General features: G+C 38.4%; 1 protein-coding gene across 5 annotated transcripts in view; it reads left to right on the top strand.

Moving 5' to 3' along the window:
• Nucleotides 1–25,445, top strand: part of MAGI2 (membrane associated guanylate kinase, WW and PDZ domain containing 2) — a 955,112-nt gene that overhangs the window by 883,341 nt on the left and 46,326 nt on the right. For all 5 annotated transcript variants that reach the window (XM_066592005.1, XM_066592007.1, XM_066592003.1 and 2 more), the window contains 2 exons: nt 223–366; nt 17,942–18,080. In XM_066592005.1, the coding sequence (XP_066448102.1) occupies nt 223–366; nt 17,942–18,080 (283 nt within the window). The remainder of the gene's footprint in view (nt 1–222; nt 367–17,941; nt 18,081–25,445) is intronic.

The following is a 25,445-nucleotide window of genomic DNA, read 5'->3' as shown; positions in this document are numbered from 1 at the left end:
CACCTTTCTTACACAGTGGAAGTATAGGGCATCACCTTTCATTTTCAAACTTTTACTGCCTTTATGAACATTTCAAAGGAAAAATCAGAGCATAAAAGATTTTTTTTTGCCAAATATAGAACATGTGGTCAACGATAGTGAAGTGATTGCATGCTGAGAAGTCTTCATAGCATTTATACACTGCAAACATTAACCCATTGAAAAATGTCCCATTTTTTGCAGGACTATGACTATTTCACAGTAGAGATGGAAAAGGGAGCTAAAGGTTTTGGATTCAGCATACGTGGTGGGAGAGAGTACAAAATGGACTTGTATGTGTTAAGGCTTGCAGAGGATGGCCCTGCAATACGAAATGGGAGAATGAGAGTAAGTTAACACTATATATCTAATCTATCCCTCTATCCATAGTCAATAGGTCTCTTGCCAATTCCATCAGAAGAAAGCATTTCTAAGAACATTATTTAATGGAAATTTGGTGTTTACGTATACTGCCACCAAATTAATTATAGCACAAGTATTTAAGACATGGGTAAGAATCTTAGATGGAAATCAAAATAATTGGTTTGAAAATAATGTGTGTGTTTTCAACTTTATGATATTAAATGGGGTTGACTCAATATAGATGTCGATAGCATATCAGTAGACCAAAGAGGCAGTGGACCTAGAAAAGCTTGGTGCCACTTCATCTCCTCTGTTCCGTTTACTACAGGGGTGGCATGGACAGCCATTGACTATAATGGGCCTACCATGAGGCTTCTAGAGACAGCAGAACTGACAAGAGACAAAGTGGCGTAGCTCTTTCCTAGAGCTGCTGCCCCTAGCTTTAGGAATTGTCAGATATTTCAGCAGTGAAATTGCTACCAATAGGACATTTGTCAAAAGAAAGGGAAAGGAAAGCGGTTTGGTAAAGGTGAAGAACAAACAAGTTATATGTGTACATAAAGCCAGACCATCAAAAAAGTGGGGCAATCGAACCAGAAATACCTGAAAGGTCGTCACCAATGAGTCAGGTCTTAAAACCACAATTGTCATTTATTTAATCTGTTATCTTAAATCCACTGATTGGTGGAGAGCAGCAGATCCAATGGGAACACCAGAAAATACAAGATGATCCGGGTAACAACAGTGTAAGTAAATAGAAAAAATCCCTAGGATCAGCACTACTTTAAAAATGAGTGTAATGCACAAAGATGCATGGAAACTTCCCTTCTCCAAGTAAGGCACTCCTTTTTAAAGTAGCGCTGATCCTAGGAATTTTTTTCTATTTACTTACACAATAGGACATTTGTGGCACATGTTGAGGCCCATTTAGACGGGACGAATGCCGGGCATACAATGCCCGACACTCGTTCCCGCACATACCTGCTCTCGCAGTGTTGCACTAGTATCGCTGGCTTGCAGCAGGAAGGCTGGAGGAGATTTCTCTCCTCGCTCTCCCCCACCCCTCTCCATTCACTTAACATAGTGGCCATTCAGTACTAAATGGCTACTGTTTACACTGAGCGATCAGCTCATCTTCCATCATTTATGCTGCATAAACGATGGACGATGAGCGTTCGGTGTAAATAGCAGCTGTTCAGTATTGAACAGCCACTATGTTAAGTGAATGGAGTGGGGCTGAGGATAGTAAGGAGAGAAATCTCCTGCAGCCTCCCCGCCCCCTGCTGGCTGCTCTGTGAGCGAGCCAGAGATACTAGCTCCCGTGCAACAGCATGGGAGCGAGTATGTGCGAGGATGAGTGTCGGGCATCGTTTGCCCGGCATTTGTCCCGTCTAAAAGGGCCTTTAGTGATATGCTGTCATTGTCTGTCCTTGAATAATACATTTTATGTATTGCTAATATTTGGAACTTTTGAATAATTTTTTAAGTTTTGCGAATTAATAGAACAAAGACACAACTTAGTGAGAAAAAAAAACTTCATGGAGGGAGTAAATGAAGATTTTAGGAATTTAGTCTTGTAAACTATTGTATGGAACGAGCCACCTCTTTAATTGTATGCATTTATATAGAATCCACAAGCCTGTATTATAGCTTTATTCTTTTGTGTGATTGAAAGGTTTATAGCCTTTTAATGTATGTTTGGATGTTTATATGTTAGCATGGGGAATAAGTGGTAAATGAGAACACTGTTGAGTAAAAAGCTGTAGTAATCAAGCAGGAAGAATGAATAGGTTAAGCATGGGTGATTAACACAGCAGTGCTCTGTGGCATAATTTCCTGCTCCATCAGGTCATGGGGAAAAAAGAAGGTAATTTTGTCTGAATTGCTTTTATTTCCATATTCTAGCCTAATTGCTAAGCTCACTTCTAAACTTTTATGATTTTTAATTTCATACAGAATATAGGAGCATTATTAGCAATCATATACATTAATATAAAATAGAGTATTTGGAATGGCAATGTCATTGGCATTTTAAGTTATCTTATTTGACATTATTAATGACAAAATAAAAGGTTATACAATAGTGAAAAATGTTCTTACCTTTGTTAGTTCAATGAGTAAAACGGGTCTGACTTTCTGCATTGCTTCATGCAATGAAAAAAGATAACTCTTGGTTTAGTTGCAGGGCATGGTCAAGATGAGGCTACAAAAATAATTGTCAATTGTCATACCTATTTCTGTTTATGTAGTAATCTTTATTTTTGTAGTGCCAACATATTCCACTATGCAAATAAGGGAGATGGAACAATACCTCCACAGTGCCACCAATTGGAATGCAGCATGCCTGCAAGTCAGTGTTAGATTCTTTATACAAGCTTTGTAACAATGATTGGGAATTGAAAGCCAAGCCAATCAGTATATACACAGAGGTTAGTTAGATTCTCCTCAGTATATACACATAGAGGTCAGTTAGATTCTCTTCCGTATATACACAGAGAGGTGAGGTAGATTCTCCTCAGTATGCAAATCATTAAATTACAGAAAAGGGACAAATGTATTCAACAATTACAGAAGGCAGCCACATTTACTAATATAATGATACAGAAACACAAGATCAGGTAAAAACACCTCTTCCCAGCAGCATGCAGAACAGGCAAAATGTGCTATGGAGGAGTTTACACAGGTCAAAAAATACAAAAATAGTGATAAACTATCACTCATTCACCTACCACATATTCTCCCCAAACACCTATATTTATACAAAACACTCCCAATTAAGGAACTTAAAACTTTTATTATGGTTTCCCAATCTGCCCTAGTGCGTTTCACCTTCACAACCTCGTATAACCGGTCACCAAAGAACTCTACTTCCTCCATACTGAGACAGAAATTTTCCATTCTATTTGCCCCTTTTCCTACAGTTTGTATCCAATTAAGCACTACTTACAATTCAGAAAGGTTCATCTCATTTTCCTAATTTAGCTATATTTGAACATATCTCTCTCCAAGGCCATTCTCAAAGGGTCTTATTTTCCTCATATATAATCTTATTAACTCAGTAGTACACGTAAACACTCTTATGTGGTTAAATAGGGATGCATAGCTAAGTAGGTAGGCAAATTCTCCCCCCCCCCCCCTTCATTGTGGTTGGTGTTGTGAGCCAGGGCATCGAAAACAGGATTCGGCTATCATTACAGTAGTGCGTATCCCTGTAAAAAATACAAACATTATTGTGATATTATTACTATAGAACATAGTCTATTAATGAAGACGAACACTATTATGGCATCATCAGAATAATAATCTGACAATTGAATACATAATCAACATAGAACAGAGTTTATAAAAATGGCACAGAACATTATAATATAATAGCAATAGGCCACATCCTAGGAATAAAATCATACTATAATGACATCACAATAAAACACAGCTTATAAATGAAGGCTGAGTCTATTATAACATAATTGCAAAATCGGTAACCCTTGGAATAAAGACGAGATCCATTGTGATTGCATTACAATAGAACACAGCCTTTGAATAGAAAAAAACACTACTCTAACATTATCGCAACCTGTCTAAAAGAAAAGACATGCATCACAGTAGCATCATTACAATAAAAAAACTTTAGATATTAAAAGTAACACTAAGCCTTAAGGCCCATTTGCACGTAATGATTGTCTCTCAAAATTCAAACAAACTAAAGTGCGCAATACTCGTTACACCTAAATGTTAGCCATTGTGCACTTTTCGTTTGTCGTTCAGTTTAAACCTTCATAAAAATCATCGCTGGTTGGCTCACTTCTCGCTTGGTCTAAACACTCCCCCCTGGTGTTTCACGTAGGAATGTGAAGCACTAAGCGAGGAGTGAACGATTCTCAATAATGATCTGCCTGTCTAAACATTCTGCACACGTGCAAACAACCAGCAGTGACATCACTCTTTCAAATTAGAATTATCCCGTGTAACTGTAACTACCCACTACAGTTTTTTTTTTCACTGCGAAATTTGCTGCTTTTTTTCTGCAGGAGTCTATGGGACTTGTAATGTTAAAATCGCGATCGCGCAAAATTGCAATTTACAGCAAAATCGCAAATTTGCCCGATCGCGATTTTAACATTACAAGTCCCATAGACCACTGCAGAAAAAACAAACGCTGCGAATTTTGTAGTGAAAAAAAACTGTAGTGGGTAGTCACCCTAAAGGGGCATAACATAAGGATGCTTTCACACATGTAAGTTTTGTTTGTTTTTGAGTCAGTTTTTGAAGTCTAAATAGGGAGTTGATCATAAAAGGACAACATATAAAGGACCGATCCTACATTTTCTTTTTATAAATCACAGGGGCAGAAGGATACGAAAGAAAACGATTTTTTGAAAATATTCACTGTGAATCCCCTAAAACATAACTTTTATTAGACAATATATAAAAACGTTTTGGTTCCTCGCTGACACGACATCACATACAAAGACAAAAGACTAAACACTAAACGCAAGCTCAATCTTGAGCCAGAGAATTGAAGTTATGTGAAAAATCCCTTTGATCAGTTACAACAAGTCAGGGTGCCGGTACACAGTGTATCCGTGGCCACCAAAAGTGTCAAGTGACAATATGCTGAATATTAGATGTCACTAAGGCCGCCTGCAGACGAGCGGGTCGGATCCGGCAACGAGAATTCTCGCCGCGGGACCCGACCCGAGCGCCTGCAGGGACGAGCGCGTACTCACCTGCTCCCGGCGGCCCTGACTCTTTCATGTGCCGGCTGCCGGGCAGCTGGCGCATGCGCAGACCGGAGCCGGCGGCTGCGTGAGTGACGTTTCTGTGCGAGGCTCTGCGAGCCCCACACAAAAATAGGACATGCCGCGGTTTGTTTGCCGTGCGAGATTTCACGCGGCCAAACCGCAGCCGTCTGCATAGGAGTGCGTATTGTAATGCACTCCTATGCAGGCTTTGAGCGGCGGAAATCCCGCGGGAAATCCCGCTGCAGGATTTCCACCCGTGTGCAGGCGGCCTTATTCTAGGTATGGCCAGGTGGACTAATACCGATAAAAGCCCTACTGGACTTGATTTGGGGCTAATGACCTGATGATGGTCAGTAACTCATAAACTTCCAAGCACATAAGAGATTTTACCCTGGGTGAATACCCTGATTAGAAACAGATGGATGACTAGTAAATTGTTGTACAGGTTAACCTGGACAACAATTAAGATAGGTTCTCAAATATCAAGTGGTTCAACGCGTTTCTGTCAGGTGTTGACTCATCAGGAACCTCAATATCAGATAACTGTCATCTAATGAATGGGTATCATGACCTGTAAATACAAATAATATACAATGTGGCTGCCATATGTTACAGTTGGGGGTGTCTATCAGTCAAGAATAAATAAAGGCAAGCTGGCTAAAGCTAGGTAGTCCTTAGACTGTGAACCCTCGCCTTCTCTTTCCCTAGTATTAGAAAGCCATTGGAACAGAAGAAATATTCTGAAGAGAAAGGGATTAGAGAGATTTTAGTACAGACCAAGCTAGTGACCAGCTAAACCCTATACTGGCTATTTTGCTGGTAACTCAAAATAATAATGGACCCTAATAGATTGATGTCTAATCTGTAGAGTATCAGGTTTAGACTAATCTAATACCCTGCCAAATAGAGGTTACTAGGCTAGTATTAGGGTATGAGCCCCAATTATATTAAAGCAGAGTGGAAAGAGAGAGATGTAGCAGCACCTCCAGTCTGGATGGCTTTTATCGGTATTAGTCCACCTGGCTATACCTAGAATAAGTGACATCTAATATTCAGCATATTGTCACTTGACACTTTTGGTGGCCACGGATACACTGCGTACCGGCACCCTGACTTGTTGTAACTGATCATAGGGCTTTTTCACATAACTTCAATTCTCTGGCTCAAGATTGAGCCTGTGTTTAGTGTTTAGTCTTTTGTCTTTGTATGTGATGTCGTGTCTGCGAGGCACCAAAACGTTTTTAAATATTGTCTAATAAAAGTTATGTTTTAGGGGATACATTTTCTTTTTAGAATCATTTTCTGTTTTTTTGCTTCAAAAACGGAATAAAAATCCTAAACAAAACCCGTATGTCTGACCGCACTGCTAAACAGCCTAGCAGCGTTGTCAAATAGTATTGTAACATGACTTCGGGCAGGCTCACACAAGCGTAATTTAATAGCAAGATTTGCGGTGGAATCAATGAAAGTACATTGATATTTATTGATGCATTCACACTTAGCTATATACATTGCGTATAATGCGCACATAAAAAATTACACCACATGTTCTATTTTGTTCTCTATGAGCGCATAATAAATGACATTGTGTATGTACTGCGTTTATACGCAACGTTGCCCAACAACGAAGCAGGGAATTAAGAAGGAAAAAAAAAAGTCAGACTGCGCGTGACAGCGTGTGTGAGATACGCTATCATGTGCAGTTAAAAATCGCTTTCATACGCAGCAATAAGCCGACTTAAACGGTCATGTGAGCCCAAGCTCATAAATGAAGTTACACGTCATTACTGCTTCATGAAAACAAAACAACATAGAAATAAATGCAAAAAATATAAACCTTGTCATAATCAAATGGCCCTGAAGGAAAGACGAACATTGTGGGATAAGCCTTGGAAGTTCCATATATGAGGCGATGGTTCTGACTCTGAAATACTACATGGCATGTGCATCATTCTGGCATTCATTCTATACAGTTATCAAATCATTGATTTAAAGGTATCAAATAAATATTGTCCGGAAAGAATATAACAAATGCACACCTCTTACAAGGAGAATCTCCTAAGACAGTTCCTTTTTCCTTACTACATTGGGTTTGATTGATATGCTTGATACACGCTGGAAGTTACCCAGGTTTCTTAACTATAATAATATAAAGACTTATTTAACACTCCTGTATTTGTAAGTTGTATAACAAGCCATGAAAGAAAGGTTTGACGCACCGCAACTAACCACAATGCAACTATGTAGCAACTAGGAAAAGTCAGTCACCGGAAATAATCCATTTTTACCTGTCTTGAAGGTCTGGGATATAGCAACATCTACTCTATTTACAATGCCTGCCGCTTTATACTGTTGGATTCCATCTGAAATTGTCATAGTACAGCCATGTGCTTGAGGCCAAAGAGGATCCTTAAGAATAAAGTTATATTTAATGTTTACTTGTAGCAGCTTATAGATTAGTTACAGTCAGTCATGCATTTATACGTAGTTTAGTTATACTGTAGCACAGTATAAATAATACCCTTAATATACTATTTCCATAGGGAAATGTTGTTTTTGTATATAATTCTCTTTTCTGCCTAAGCTTTTACACTATCGCTCAGAGCAATGCTGTGTTGATTTCAATTGGTACAACTTGCCCTTCCAAGAGAACAGAACTGTGAAAAATTAACTTTAGGCTTTCTTTCACTTAATGCTTGAACTGTATTCACCTATTTCAGCTGAAATTTTCACTGAGGCTCTGACATGTTGTTTATTAACTGCTTCGGGGAGAAAAAGTGAACACTGCAGAACTGCCATGTAACTACTGAACTTTCACTAGCTACCAAGGCTGGTTGAAAATTCTGTAATACATCAGTGTGCCCTGTCAGCAGAAGAGATTTAACCAAGTGGTCCCTAGAAATTGTGTTATACATGAGCCTTGTCATTGTTTTGTGGATTTTAAATAATAGATGTGGTTCTCTGGATTCCCAATTCAATATTTGAGTTAAAAAAATCAATGTCAGAAAATTAAAAATACCGTGCCACCGCAATACTTTAAAAAAAAAATGTTCACAATGATGCTGGCAGAACCATTGATGGCTTTTTCAAAAGAATACAGACAAGGGTATACATAGTAATCACAAGCCCCCTAGCAAATTGAGAATCGCACCCACACAAAAATACAATTATTGCATCTAATCAGTACATAATGAGCTATTAAGAAAATCAAGTATGTAAATGCAACAAATAAAGGTCAGAAGTCTCTTTATTGACAGCCACGTACAGTTGCAATCAGAATTATTCAACCCCCATTGCAATCAGTTTTTTTTTTTTTGCAAAATTGGAAAACTTTCAGCTGTATAAAAACAAGAACAATGTAAATAGCTCAACCAATATAACAAATGGTTTCTCCAAGTTTAACACAAAATGCCACTTTTAATGACTATTAACGTCTCAAAATTATTTAACCCATTGATGGCAAAGTGTCTTTAGTTCTTAGAGCAGCTTTTTGCTGTTATGACCTGCTGTACATCTAATGCTTAGCCAGAAACAATGTTCTAACAGCATTACTGAGAAATGTCAGTCCATTCCTTATGAGAAATGGTCTCCAGTTCACTAATATTTTTGGTTTGCATGCTGCAACAGTCTTCAAATCCCACCAAACATTTTCAAGATGGAGAAACACAAAGCTAACATACAATGTCCATACAATGTTGCTCTTGATCCGATTTAAACCCAAGACCCCAACACCGCAAGGCAACAGTGGTAATTACTGAGACACCTTGCTTGTTCCTCCTTCTTCCTCTTTCTTGTAACGCCTTCTTCCTCTTTCTTGTAACGCCTTCTTCCTCTTTCTTGTAACTCCTTCTTCCTCTTTCTTGTAACTCCTTCTTCCTCTTTCTTGTAACGCCTTCTTCCTCTTTCTTGTAACGCCTTCTTCCTCTTTCTTGTAACGCCTTCTTCCTCTTTCTTCTTCTCACGAAGAAGAAAAAAAGTGAAAGAGAAGGTGAAAATAGAAGAGAAGGAAGAGGAGAATAAGACCACCTCCTCCTCCAGAGAGGAAATAAGCTTAGTGGCTCAGTGGCTAGCACTGTTGCCTTGTTCTAGGTTCACATCTGACTATGGACAACATCTGCATGGAGTTTATATCTTCTCTCTTTGTTCATTTTCTTCTCCTCCTCCTCAGGAGAAGGAAGAAGTTTGATGATTGTCTTGTAGTGCTGGAGTTTAAGGTTCAAATCTGTGCAGGGACAACATCTGTATGGATTTTGTATGTTCTTTCTGTGTTCATGCTGCTCTGTCTTCTCCTTTGGAGAAGAAAAAAACAAGTAACATAGTAACATAGTTCGTTAGGCTGAATGAAGACAATGTCCATCTAGTCCAGCCTGCCTATCCCCCTGTGTTGATCCAGAGGAAGGCAAAAAACCCCAAGAGCAGAAGCCAAATAGCCCTTTTGGGGAAAAAATTCTTTCCCGACTCCCTAATGGCAATCAGAGTGTGGTGTGGCTCAGTTGTTAGAATTCCTGCACTGCAAGGCAGCAATGCTAGGTGCAAATTTAACCAGGGCAAAATCTATGGAGTTTTTCAAAGTCTATACAGATGTTGCCCTTGATTAGATTTAAACCTAGGACTTCAGCAGTACAAGACAACAGCGCTAACCACTGAGCCATATTTATTGAAGAAACACACCATGCAGTTTGGCAGAGGTAAGGGCCTTCTGGAGGCCAAATGGGTGAACCTGATTTTTGCCCTGATTGACCTTAATGGAAATTGGAATCAGGTTGCCCCGATTTTATTTGAAAAATCCGGTCAATCACTCCCAACCTGATTATTCTAAGAGTCACTAAGAATTAGTTATATATCTGGGATTCAGCACAAGCAGCCTGAATTCACTTTTTTTTTTCATTGCTACCTGCTCATTTGTGTATTAAACATTGCTTTATTTCCTGTGATTACTAAAGGCTCCATAAGATAAAAATTGTCTGAACCCACCAATTATGTATGGGGCCTACTGACTCTCCCGCAACAGATGATGTCAGGGAAGGAAACTTCTGGCATGTTGAATCCTAATGACTAATCCTTTTGTTCTGAACAGAGGTTAACCACCTCTGGGGTATGGAGGCAGCTTATTCTCCTCTCTCCATTCAAAACAATTGTATGCTCAGCCAAGCCTGCAAGTGTGTGGAGTGGTCAGGAGGAAACGTTGTCAAGCAAACAAGCATTTGCCCAACAGCTATTGATGGTGTATTGGTAGTTTAATCCCATGTTGTTGACATAGTACCAGAGAATTCAATGTATTATATACTGATGGATAATGGAGAAATATAGTAAATTTACTTCCTGTTCTTTAACCAGCAGCAACACATTTCATAGCATAGTAGAGAGAATATCATCACTTACATCAGTCCCAGTCCACAATAAGGAGCTCAGCCTAATTTCCCTGTTTCAAGCAAGCACACCGGAGTGAACTTCATAAAAAGCTATTTAACCTTTGAGTATATTTTCAATCTGTCCCTATACTAATTTGAATATGTAAAAAAATGCTCCTTTGGTTAATAGAAATGAACCCTCAGTTTGGCTTTTTGTACACAGCTTGTGCTCCAAAAGTTAATAAAGCAGACAGGCAGAGATTAGATAGCAGAAATTATATAATATGAAATATAATTTAAATTGATAATTTCACAGGCATTACTATTGCTTTCTCTGACTATTTGCAATGCATTTGGAAAGTCATCAAACCTTTCACTTTATTCTACATTTTGTTATGTCGTGACTCGTGACCTTATACACATTTTTTAAAAAAAGTGTTTCCTCCTCATTCTGCAGTCAATACCCCATAATGACAAAGTGAAAACAGAATGTTCGAAATCCTTGTACATTTTTAAAAAAAATGAAAAACTAACATTTGCATTGACTTAAGCATTCATACCCTTTTGGTATGACACTTGAAATTTAGCTTTGGGAGTCTCCCATTTCTCTTGATGATCTTTGAGAGGTTTCTACACCTTGATTGGAGTCCAGCTGTGGTAAATTCAGTTGATTAGACATGATTTTAAAAGAAACATCCCTGTCTGCATAAGGTCTCACAGCTCACAATGCATATCAGAGCCAAAACTAAGCCTCGAGGAGGAAAGAACTGCCTGTATAGCTCAGAGACAGGATTGAGTGAAGGCACAAATCTGGAGAAAACTGCTAAAATGTTCTGCTTTGAAAGCTCCCAAGAGCACAGTGGCCTCCATAATTCTTACATGGAAGATGTTCTATCAGTGTGGCAGAAGAATCAACTGTTCTTCGAATATGCTTGTCACTGTAATGATTCTTATCTCTTTATTAAAATCAACCTTTATTATTAGCTATATTAAAAGCAATAAGTCCGAACTGACAGACACACACAAAATCACTTTCCCCAATCCGGTGGAAGGACAGATAATCTAGAAAATACAGTAAGGACTGATTCTGGAAAAAGCAATTGCAATTCATGCAATCTTGTAGTTGTCACCTTAATGGATGGGTGACATCCCAAAACCGTCATCCAGGTACGAAAAAAAGGGTTCCTAACAAGTGGAGAACCACAATAATCTCAATCTATCATGGAAAACATTTTTACTGCACTATTCTCAGAATTCCTGTAGTAGATGAATTTTTGCTATATTAAATTAGAATACCAGGATTGTTTCTACTGCATTCTAATCAGTCTAATAGACATGAGGAGTGCTCACAAGGTTCAACACGTTTCCGCTGCAATAACGCAGCCTCATCAGGAACCTAAACTTTCTATTCCAAAAGGATATTCTAAATACTGCTTTAACAATAGCAAAAAGGGGAGATTTCACCTCCAATAGTAAAAAATTCTAATTTAGTGTGGGTATTAAGTTAATTAACTCTGCTCTAAGGTTGGTTCGTATCTCTAATACTTCCTAACGGATACTACCCAGCCCAGCTCCCCCTGAACGAGAAAATAACAAACAATGTTGTAGCAGCATCACTAGCCTTGAAGGTAAGCTGGAGATTAAGTAATTGGGAAAGAAGGACCTTGGTAAGAGAGAGGTCCAAGAATCAATCCTTGTGCAAATGGGAGAAACTTCCAGAAGGTTAACCATCACTGCAGTACTCTACCATCTTTTTTGGAAATTATTTTTTTTCATTGTTGTATTCAAAGCCCCATAACTTTTTCATTCTTCCATGCACAAAGATTTGTTCGGGCTCATTTTTTGCTTGACGAGCTGTAGTTTTTTGTTGTTTTTTTTTTGGGGGGGGGTCACTTTCTTTTTATCATTTTTATTGTGTTTTTTTGGGAGGTAAAGTGAAGAAAATAAGCATTTTGCCTCCTTTTTGCTTTTGGGAGGGGTTACAGTTTTTGCAGTGCAGGATATGTATTCAATTTATTGTACAGGTCATAACTAGAGATGAGCGAGCGTACTCGGAAAAGCACTACTCGCTCGAGTAATTTGCTTTATCCGAGTATCGCTGTGCTCGTCCCTGAAGATTCGGGTGACGGCACGGAGCGGGGAGCTGCAGGGGAGAGCGGGGAGGAACGGAGGGGAGATCTTTCTCTCCCTTTCTCCCGCCCGCTCTCCCCTGCTCCCCGCTGCGACTCACCTGTCAGCCGCAGCGGCACCTTCAGGGACGAGCACAGCGATACTCGGATAAAGCAAATTACTCGAGCGAGTAGTGCTTTTCCGAGTACGCTCGCTCATCTCTAGTCATAACATGTATGATACCAAATATGTGGGATTTTTTAAATTTTGCTATTTTTTTTATACAAACAGGGGAAAATGCCCAAAAAAGAAAAGGGGAGCCCTACTTTTTTTTAACATTTTTTATGTCACTGTAAGGAACTTGAACCGTAAGAGCTATGATCACTATAATAATGCATTGCAGTACTTCTATACTGCAATGCCTTATCGCTTACAATAGCGATCACAGGAAATGGCAGGCCCAGACACCAGTGTCTGGCGTTGGGCTGCCACAACCCATTGGCCCTCTGTGAGTACATCAAAAAGGGCCGATGATGTCACAGAGGAACCGCACTCCTTCTGTGAACCCTTTACATGGTGCGATGTTCATTGATCCCAGCATATAGGGGGTTAACAGTGGGATCGCTGTTCTTATCGACCCCCACTTTTGCAGCAGGAGGCCAGCGATCACTTCTGATCCCATGTCATCTACAGGACGTGAGTTTGTCTTGTTGCGTTAAGTGCCCCCCCAGCCATGATGCAAACTTACGTCCTCTATCATTAAGGGGTTAAAACATTTTATAAAGACTTCAAGCATTCTGTTTCCACTTTGTCATTATAAGGTATTGAGCGCTGAATGATAGGGAAAAATATATTTTTTTTAATTTGCAGAAGGCTACAACAAAAGTGAAAGGTTCTGAAAACTTTCCAAATGCATTGTGTGTGTTGTACTATATGACAGGTATAGCATTAAACAAAAGTCTTAGTACAATAAAAAGTTAAATGCTCTAGTGCAAAATTTTGATTTAGCATTTATCAGTGATTTTTGTGTTTTATTAAAGATCGTATTTTTAGAATTAGAAAACAGAAGTTTGTCATTGCGTAATGAAAGTTACACAATTTTCCAATATACTTCCAATACACAGTATGCATAACTCTTCATAATTTTCAGAATCTCTGCTTGCAGTCATTTAGATGGAACCATTATTGCTTACGTCCAGTAGATATAAATGTGTCCTGGTCATGTTACAAATGTACAGGTAGATGATTACTGTACAGTTATCAGTATCCGAGATGTGTAATGACCCATACACCTGTGTGTCTATCCCATGACCCGAACAGATTTGTATCCATTGGAAGTAAGCAATGAAGATTCCTAATGAATTGCCACAAGAGATCTCGAAAATCATGTAGAATTAATACAAGAGTATAAAAAGTATACTTAATATAGATGAGAAAGGTTCCAACTGATGTGCATAATGAGCTGCAGCTTACAACTCGCCAGTAGATTTTACAGCCACTGAAAGCATGGTGGTCACATTTTATCTTTCTCACACTTCCCCACAAGCACAAATCTAACAGCTCTGTCTGAAGCATATGTAGCACAGTTTAGTTGCAGGCATTTTTCCACTATCCTATTAGCAGCATCCTTGCATTCATCTTCATCTAACATGAAAGTCTTGTTGCCATATGTATTAAATATAAGCAATAAATGTGCAATCAGGGATGGGATTATTTTTAATGGCTTATTGTATTATTTTAATGATGTAGACTTACTAAGAAAGCAATAAAGACCCATTTCTCAAGGCAAAGTAGTCCTAGTCTTGAGCTTGCATCACAAGGTGCTTTGCTGCTCAAGATGTGTAGTCCCAGGAATGCACATTCCAATCCAAGAACAAATAGGTTTAAATGAGTATTCCCATCTTGGCTTTTCATGGCCAAGAAGGAAAAACCCAGCACTTTGTGCCCTCTACCTGTCGGAAAGAGCCGAGAACTTCAGCCAATCGCCGTCTCCATAGCTCTTGTTGAAATGAACTGGCAGTTGCTGAACAGCGTAGCTCCTATTAACTTCAATAAAAGTTACAGCTTGGCTGAGTACTCGGCTCTTTCATAGGCTCCAATGGCGTGGCCAGTAACCATGGCAGCCCGTTTTCCATCTCGGCTATGAAAAACCAAGATGGCAACACCTCCTTAATTACAACCAGAATGAATAAACCATCTGAAGTATCAATTAGCTCTGGTATTTCATGTTTATTTTTCTAGCTTTTACACATCACAATCTTCAGTTGTGTATTTTATAAATGGTCTATATTGCTGAACAGTGAAATGTGATTTTCTGTTTATAGAAACTAAAAGCAAAAAACTTGAACCTTGTTCACATCACACTAATGGCTTCTATTTGATGTACATGCTAGGAGATCCTCTGAGGAAAGCCTGCGATGTATCCCACTGTATAAGCATATAGTTGGCTACAGTTTTTGTTTTTTTTTACCATTTCATCATTCTATTCACTTTTATACCATACTTATTTTTGGTGATGTACAAATAGCCTTTGCTGGGATATTTGGAGGCTTATGGATACATTAAAGGGTTTTCCTGGGACATAAAAAGGTTATATGGTCTTAAAATAAAGAAAAATTGAATACTCCTCTTCCTGGCGGCTCCCGGTCCAGTGCTGCAGCCTGGTGCCCGCCACCACAGAACTTACAATAAAGAAAAATTGATTCACCTCCCCATCCAGTGCTGCAGCCGTGGCCTGCCACATGGAACCAGGAGGAAGCATCGGATGGTCACATGCCATTCATTGTGCATGTGACTACTCAGTCTCTCACAGGCTTCAGTGGTGATTCTTCTATGATTGCCTAAACCTGTAAGTGGCTCACCGGTCATATGCACAATGAACGGCATCTGGCGCTTCTTCATGGTTTCATGCGGCAGGCATCCTTCTGCACTGCTGGACGGGTAGGTGAATATTCAATTTTTCTTTTTTTTTTTTTTAGAGCCGCATAACTATTTTTTTTTTTTTTCTAGTCCTGCAAAACCCCTCTAAGCACATGGTGATTCAACGTGACTTAAGTCTCCATTCATAGAAAGTAGAGTCCTTTAATTTCTTGTTATCTGAATTGGTAATATGGTTGTGTGAAAATTGCCAATGTAATTGCCAAAATAACAAGTAATGTAATTTCTTAATGAGCGGGAATGTCACATTTTTGTGCACTTTAAAAAACAAAATGAGAACCATGTGTAAAATGAGACATGGTGCTAGACTACTAGTTACATTTATGCAAACAGTGTTTATTATTGAGAACAAGTTAAGCTACAGAAGAAGTACAAAAAAATGTTTAATCATTTCCTGGGTAGAACAGAAGAGGATCATTTTCTGATCTTCCTACCTTTTACTTCAATGTAATTCTACTTCATCATAGTTATCTTGTCAACTGAAAACAGGCACAGTTTTTATTTTTCACAGTTACAATACAAACATATCTAGAAAGAAATTTAATAAACCTTAATAAACAGTTTAATAAACTCTTGGAAGGGAATCTACTGAAGAGAGGAGGATGAGAAAGAAATGATACGTCTGGAGACCTACATGTCACATCATTAACTTCCCATCATATTAGAGATTGCATCTGTGCCATATTTGTGCATAGTGGCTTCAATACTCTTGTATGAAAACCCAATATAGGCAAACAAGATTTGAATATCTGTCATAGCTCAGTTGCAAGAGAGAAACGAAAAATAGTCTTATTATACTGTTTCAATACATTTACATCAAATTGTCAGTTCTTCTCATTTCACTGTTTGTCTAAAGCCTTTGCGCTGGCAATGAAATGTGCTTATGAGACGGGGTAGTTAGAGCAGTGGTCTCATGCCAGCACTGTTTAGTCAATGAAATAATGTGGTGCAATCTAGCCTAAAATCACAAAAATGGTACCTTAATAACTAAAGACTGAAATGTGTAAACCTGTACTGTAAGCCATAGGCAAAAAAAAACACATGAATTGATTATAAAACGTTACCCTCCATTTCTTTTATTTCAACTTTTTAATGTTATACAAACAAAATGCCAAATTTAAGTAAAAAAGTAGAATCTTTAATGGAAACAAATATACAGGTATTGAGTCCATGAACATAGCAAAAAGCAAATAAGATAATGACAATTTTGTATACCAAACATTGTTAGTCCTTTATAAGCCAAACTGTCGCTATGTGGGATAGGAATGTATGTGTATTGATTCAAAAACTAGTACGTGGTGTTCATGCAAAGAGAAAGATAGAAAAAAGGAGGAAGACAGATCAAGGTTATTGAAAGAAAAGTAGGAGTTAAGGATTCGAAAATATGTCAACTTGAGTAATAATGGCAGGTATAATTCAGCCACAGGGTTCATATTTGCACCATATACCAAGACACCCTATATTTGGCTTTGCATTGAGAAGAAATTAAGGATTACATACTACTCCTTTAAATCAATGACCAGACAGGTTCTCCAGAGCGAGAACTGCTCTGTTACTACTCTCCCCTCTGACCAATGGGTTAGGATCCTGAACAGGGGACTCTCCTTTACTAACTCAGAATTTCATAATGAACTATATAAAATAGCTTTAAACTGGCCAACCACTGTAAGCTTACGAAATGTCTTCCAACAATATGCCAAAGACCTAAAAAAGCGAATTCAAAGATTTAACATTTATTTTTCCCTGATATTGCACATTGAACAACCATGTAACATGATTTATACCTATTTTTATACTTCTGCACATACATTTAAAATTTCAACAGTTGCAGCGATTGAAGGAAAAATGTTAAATTACAAATAGTTGATGTCAAGAAATCCTAAGTAATACACTGCAGCTGGCAAGCATTTGCCTACATATGTTTTCTGCAATAGCCCACGGCTTATGTAACTCTTACTATAGTTTTGGGGTCCATACTTGTCACTGTATGCACAGAAATTATCAAAGGTGCTGCTATCATTTCTATTTCCTGTATGTGGGCTAATGTACAGAAAAGTATTCAACACCAAAAGAAAAATGACAGTTTAGGCATAGCTGTTAAGTCAATTCAGTAAATCTTCTAGGTGACTTAGCATGAAGATCAATCTCCTGCTTTGTATCTTATAGAAGAGATGTAAAGCCTTGCAAGTACCTGTTGTCTCACATTGATTCTGACAATTGACGGTTAGAACTGAACTTTTTACGGCGCCAGTTAATTATCTTGAATTACATAGTTTGCAAGAAATCTCCTGGTGAAGCATCACAACACATTTGCCTTGATGTTTTTCTGACATTTCTCGAACATGTTAAGCAAAATGTTGTTATTTGAAAATGCACACTTTATTAAACTTTCTGCTTTATTTCATCTTTTTTACATGACAGGTTGGTGATCAAATTATTGAAATTAATGGGGAAAGCACAAGAGACATGACACACGCAAGAGCAATAGAACTCATCAAATCAGGAGGAAGGAGAGTAAAGCTGTTACTAAAGCGTGGAACAGGGCAGGTCCCAGAGTATGGTGGGTTTTCACTTTCTTAATATGTTATTTGCAGTTAGACTGTTCAGGGAAAGAAACACGATTTCTTACTTTTTCTGGAAATTCATTTTCTGCATAGATTTTACATAATTTATTAGCATCGCCCATGAAAGCCTCTCAAGTGCACAGTTTTCATGTAGTATAAACACCCTTCACTGAATATTGGCATCTAAGTGAGATGGGAGTTAGAGTGCTCTGTCATTTGTACCATGGTCCAGAGGATATCACAGTTACACTTTGTTCAAACTTTCTGAACATTGGTAACAAGCATGAAGAAGTAGAACTAGTACTTTAAGTAATGGCACATAGAGATACAGAACAAATGTGATGTTAATGTAGTGAATACAAATCACATTATAGCAGTGATATTTAATCAAAATGCCTTTTTTCTGTTATGTGTTCCGGAAATTCTGTGTTTTTGTCAAACATCAGCTAAAACGAGTAGTGGCCATCCAGTTTCAGTATTAAACAAGGGATGGATATTGATTGAAAATCATTAAGGATTTAGTCCAGTATCCTATAGTGAGATGCAGAGACAACCGCAAAAAGGTTCAGTGACCGTAGCATTTTTTAGGGCGTAGTCATTCGGCCATATTTTCAGTCTGTGTATTCCACGGACAGCACATGAACCATGAACCCATAGCAGCCAATTAGGTCATTCAAACAGCCATTTATTCCAATGGGCTGAAGCTCAATGTGATACAAATGACTGCATGTACTGTTTTCATTAGGTTTCATGGATGACTGTAGATTAAGCAGTGCCTGGTCCTCTAAGATATTTGGACCTCATCCATGTGCTGTCAATTTTATTTTGCCCCTGAATTCTCAGACCAAACATAGCAGGGAGCATGCTTTTATTATTTCAGAAGTTTTATAACCTTGTCTATTTCTAGCTTATATTTTATTTTTGTAAAAGGCACTAGGGTCCATTAGTGCCTGAATATGGGAATTTGACAAAATATATACATTGTATTCAAGGTCCAAGTCAATAAAGTACTGTAAATGGCTTCATTCCACAATCCTGGCATAAATTGAGTGGAACAGTGCTATAGTTTTGTAATAATTAAACTATATCAAAATTTTCCCCATTTTAACTGGACCGCTAAGGTATTGAAACTAGATAGGTCACATATATTAAAGGGGGTTGTCCGGATTGTCTTTATGCTCTATTAGGGCATATGAACATCATAAAGCGGGGGTCCCCTACTCAGGACTTCCTTCAGTGTCAGAATGAAGAGCTATTCTAGCATATCTGGTACATCCATGGATTACATGGGCCCTTATTAATTTGCATGGCTACCATGTAATGCTACATTTCTCCTGAAGACACCACGGCAAGGAAAATGTATGACTGGTGAAGAGAAGAATACTTGTTTATGCAATCATCTGATATGAGTAAGTATATTATAAATGAAAGACTCAGTCCTGAGAAAATAACTAGCAGAAGTAATGATGGGTTACAAAGAACAGAAAGATGTAGCATCGGGTTACAGGTAGTGTTAATCACTACCACAAGAGATGAGCAATGGTGAGGAATAGCAGTAAGAGAACAGGAAGCACAATGCAACCTCCTCGTGGCAGGCAATTGTATGCATCTATCATAGGGGAGAACATAGCTGTTTTAAGCACATTTTCTGGGGCTTGCAAACTGGTAAGTTATGAATCGACAACTATCCACTAGACACTTTACAACTGGGCTTTCAACACCTCCTATACACGATGCAGACAGATAAAACTAGTCAAAACTTATGGATCACCATAAATCAGGCATACCCCTACTATGTCTTCGGGAATGGGCACTACAACACTGCATTATCTAGGACTGAGCGGTAGACAAAACACTGTCCCTTAACCCCACGTTGCAAGGGATTAGATACACAATATGAGTACAACTGGAACACTAGGGAGTTACACACTGCATCACGAGTTACTAAGGGCCAGATAGAGGTGTTAGAATTGGGTGATAATACCACTGTGACACATATTTACAAATTTAATGACAAGGGGACATAATAGTGCATAATAGCATTGCTATGAGCACCAAAGTACAGTGCCTGAAGTTCAGCTATTTATAATGAGTATTGTACAAATGTTTTGTCCACCAACACACCCATTCTCCTCTAGCCTACCATACAAATGTTTGCAAAGAAAAACACTTTCCAAGCGGTAGCAGTATTGTCTTCAGTATAAAGGAAAAACTACCTCACCCCCCACCAAATTCTCTTTAGAGATTTACATTCTAAAACGGAGTACATTGTAAGTAAACTTTAGAACACAAATTGTATTTTCTTTTCATGCTTATGTATATAAGAAATGGGTCAATATTCATTTCTTTTAATATTGTGTATAATAGTAAAATGCTTCAATCTGCAAGCATATACGCTGTTTTCTTCTGCTTGTGTTAATATTCATAGACTATTTACTTCCACCTGGATTGGTGATATATGAAGAGTGTGTCTCATGCTGGAGCTATGAATATCAATTTCTTCAGCTTGTCTGATGCCTGTGGTGCAGAATCACTGGGTTTACCAAGTTGAAGAAAAATTCAATTTTAAATGTTTATCTGATCTTGAATACGTTACATTTCTTGGGCTGTGCTATCTTTGCATTGAAATGTGAAGTAACAAAGTTTTAGTGTGTGATAATGTCAGTATTTTACTTGTGCCTACACTTGGTAAACTGTTACTTTCACAATCACATTATACTTATGGCTTAAAATAAAAGGTACGAAAAAGCTAGAACACTACCCTGCTTCTCACTTAAAGTGAATGTCCATACTTAACCCCTTAGTGACAGGCCCATTTTATGCCTTAAAGGGGTTGTCTCGCGGCAGCAAGTGGGGTTAAGCACTTCTGTATGGCCATATTAATGCACTTTGTAATATACATCGTGCATTAAATATGAACCATACAGAAGTTATTCACTTACCTTCCCTGCGCTGGCGTCCCCGTCTCCATGGTCCGTCTAACTTCAGCATCTAATCGCCCGATTAGACGCGCTTGCGCAGAAGGGTCTTCTGCCTTCGGGTCTGTCCGGCAGCAGTGGCGTTCTGGCTCCGCCACCTTCTGCGCATCATCGCGTCGTTCCGCCCCCTCACATGTGCCGATTCCAGCCTCCTGATTGGCTGGAATCGACACACGTGAGGGGCGGAGCTACGTGATGATGCGTAGAGGGGGCGGAGCCAGAACGCCGCTGCTGCCGGACAGTCCCAAAGGCAGAAGACCCTTCTGCGCAAACGCGTCTAATCGGGCAATTAGACGCTGAAGTTAGACGGAGCCATGGAGACGGGGACGCCAGCGCAGGGAAGGTAAGGGAATAACTTCTGTATGGCTCATATTTAATGCACGATGTATATTACAAAGTGCATTAATATGGCCATACAGAAGTGCTTAACCCCACTTGCTGCCGCGAGACAAACCCTTTAATTACCAACCAATTTTCACTTTTTTACATTCTTATTCCAGGAGCCATAACATTTTAATCTTTCGGTCAACATGGCCATAGGACAGGTTGTTTTTTGCAGGACAAGTTGCATTTTTTAATTACTTTGATACATAAGAAAAATTATAGAATACATTTTTATTTTGGGGGGAGAGGGGGTTTAACAAAAAAATCACAATTTTTTAAAATTTCATTATGCCGGTGTTCAACATGCAGAATAAATAATGTAATAACATTTTTCTATGGGTCAGCATGATTACAGCGATACCAAGTTTAAACAGTTTTTTTTATGTAAACTAGAATTGTTTTTTTCTTTTACGATTTGTTTTTCTGTTGCCGCATTCCAAAAGCCAATGTTCTCATTTTTCCATCAACAGAGCTCCATAACAGCTTGTTTTTCGCAGGATGAGCTCTTGACTTCATTTATCGTATTTTTGAGAACATGAAAAATTTGTATTCTGTTTTTTCTAGATGCAAGTTTTGTTTTTTTTACAGTGATCACCGTGTAGTATAAATAACATGTTAAATTAATTCCACAGGTCAGTAGAATTACACAAATACCAAATTAATATAATTTTTAAAATATCTTGTTACCTTTTTACACTTTTTTTTTAATGGATATTTTTTTTTGTATTGCATTCAGATATCCCCAATATTTTTTTTCCATCAACTGTGCTGTTTGAGGTTTTTTATCTTTGCGGGACGAATTCTACTTTTTATCTGTACCAATTTGGTGATCCATTTGACTTTTGAATCGCTTTATATTCTGTTTATTGTGAGGCGAGCTATACAAAACTAGCTATCTTTGCCAAAGGTTTTTTTCAATTTTTTTTTCATGGCGTGCACCACCAGCGTTTTATATGCCACAGTCACATTCACTGCAGCATGTAAAGAGTCAAGTGCCAGTATGTCATCTAACAGCCCAGCACCCACTCCCCCTGGCACGGGAGACCCATAGAAAGGCATATGCATCAGAATAAGGTGCCCTAAAAAGGAGTATCGGCAGGTGTTAAGGGGTTAACTGCCATTGTTTATCTAAATAGGGTGTTGCTTAATTTCTCAATATATCTTTTTTTCTGATAAAAAGCTCCAAATCCCCTGCATATCCCCTGCATAGACATAGATTTAAAAGACTTCTATACATGCTGCAGACCGCTAGAGGCAGCATAGGAGAGTATTGCATACTCTATTATTACTGTGTTCAGTGTACAAATGGTATACAGTAATATGTAAGCGGTCTATAGTGGCAATTGCAGCTAGAATGTTACATTTTAATTCTATAGGTGACATACACTTTATGGTCAATGAGTGACTGCTTTGCCAACATAGCTGTATACATTTTAATCCATATTGGCATTTACAGCTGTTTACACTGCCCATACATGTTGGTTCACATTGGACAAAGGGTGAATGATCATTCTGGGAATGTTCCTTCAAAGAAACCCCATTCATGGCCAAAAGACCTAAAAGGAAAGATCTATTGTTTGACTACAGGACAAACTTTTCAGATGTTTCTGAGTTAATTTGTGTTGACAGTCTGTAATTGGACAGCTGAAACATTCATTGATAAAGGGGTATTCCAATCGTGGCTCTTAATAGTCAAGATGGGAAACTGCTTATACAGTTATTGGCCACCCAGCTGGTAACTCCGAAAACAGCCAAAAACTTAAGCCCAGCACTGTTTCCTTAGTTCCCATTGAAGTGAACGGGAGTTACAGAAACATTGTAGCTCACTGTCCTATGTTAATTCTGTAACTGCCATTCACTTCTATAAGAGCTATGCAAATAGTGCTGGGTTGAAGGACACTGCTCTGTCCAACAGTTGGTCAGAAACAGAGGTCGGGTTTTCCAATCTTTGCCATGAAAACCCAAGATGGGAATACCCCTTTAAATTTCATCCAACAAAAGACAGTTTTGGAGCGAATCCTTAATTTGCTGTATCAGAAATTTATATATATATATATTCCAATCTTTGCCATGAAAGGCCAAGATGGGAATAATATAGTATGCATGTATTAAGAATTTAGTCAGAACAAAATTTTAAACCTAAATGGACGTGCAGAAAGGTGGACACTTTAAGTGCATATATTTTTCCCTTAGACAGCCCTCTTTGATCTTTTTCCGCACCTACATCCAGAATGTTAGTATCCCATTGTAGACTGTGCTGTGATTAGGTGTGTACTCAATTACTTTCATCCTAAGCCTTTTCACTGTTACATCTTAAAGAGTTATGGAAGTGGTGGTTACCATGACAATAACTGCTTGGTAAAACTTATAACAAGGCCATCGTAATTCTTCATGTGCCAAGTACTTAAAACATTTTAACGGCCTAGTTTCCGTGTGCAAAACTGCTGCTGGTCTCAATTAATCATTTTTTGACTTGTAGCCGTCAAATTTGATTTAATAAGATATTTAATTAACGTTTACTTTTCATACCACAAGATTATAAGTAATGGCAAATGTTAAAGGGTGACTTTCAAGGTTAACTAAAATCTGAATTTACATTAATATTCATTGAAGGAAAGATTAAAAGGATAGATAGTTTTATTATTTGTGACTTTGAATTTAAACCTGAAGCAGGTTTCACAGATGTCAAATACATATTTTCTATTCCTTAACCTATCCAAATAATTTTTCCCTTTTTATTACCATTGGAAGGAATACATATATTTTACCCTTTAGGTAGAAGTGTAGAGTTATTGAGGATTGTGTATTTAGAGCACACAGTAAGAAATGTAATTCAGTATTAACCCCTTAAGGACACGGGCTTTTTTGGGCTTAAGGACGCAACGATTTTTGGCAGATTTTCATCTCCATTTTTCAAAAGCCATAACTTTTTTACTTTTCGAAATCACTGCATTTGAAGTCCTGTAACTTTTTTATTTTTCTATGTACGGAGCTCGATGGGAGCTTGTTTTTTGTGAGATAAGCTGTAGTTTTTATTGGTACCATTTTGGGGTACATACAGATTTTTTTGATCACTTTTATTGTGTTTCTTAGCGTTTTTTTTACGCTTTTTGCTGTGCAACTTATTGTACACGTCGTTACGGACGCGACAATACCAAATATGTGGGACTTCAATTTTTTTTTACCTTTTTTATGCTAATATGAGAAAAAACACTTAAAAGGGGTTTACATTTTTATTTTTTGTACATTATTTTGATCTTTTTTTCTTTTTTACACAGTTTGTGTCCCTTAGGGGGACTTTCACCATAGCACTGATAATCGCTGTGATAAGGCATTGCAGAACTTCTCTCCTGTAATGCCTTATCGCTTATTACATCGATCACAGGCACTGGCAATACAGGACAGCAGTATCTGCCGTCCTGTTGCCATGGCAACCAGACGGGCTCTCTACGATTATATCGTGAGAGCCCGACAACGTCACAGAGGGAGTGCGCTTTCTCTGTCAACCCTTCCCATGCCACGATCTACATAGATCGTGGCAGGGAAGGGGTTAACAGTGCACCCCCGCTGTTGCAGCGGAAGCTGGCTATCACTGACAGCCAGCTCCCGCTGCCGGATAGCGCGAGATCGCTTATGATCTCTCGCTATCCCCAGGATGTATGTTTATGCCCTGTTGCGGGAAGTATCCCGCTGCTAGGATGTAAACGTATGCGCTGGAGCGGGAAAGGGTTGAATTACGTACTACTCCAGAAAATATAGATTCTACACTGAATATACTGAAAGCATTCGCAGCATAATGTAGCAGTCCTATTGCATACTCTGAACCATGGGGGTCATGGCTGGGTTCCTTTCTGGTAATGGGGTAATGGTGAGAAGCTAAAAAGTTTTCAAGTATAAATAAATAAAAACATTTATAGATAATATATTTATTTATTTTATTATTACGCTATTTTCTGCGACAGAAGTGGTATACGCCTGTAGATAAGGTGGCCTGGGCCT

This window comes from Eleutherodactylus coqui, chromosome 2 (assembly GCF_035609145.1).
Source record: "Eleutherodactylus coqui strain aEleCoq1 chromosome 2, aEleCoq1.hap1, whole genome shotgun sequence".
Lineage (NCBI taxonomy): Eukaryota > Metazoa > Chordata > Amphibia > Anura > Eleutherodactylidae > Eleutherodactylus > Eleutherodactylus coqui.
Note: the sequence above shows the minus strand (reverse complement) of the source record. Positions and strands in the feature narration are given on the sequence as shown.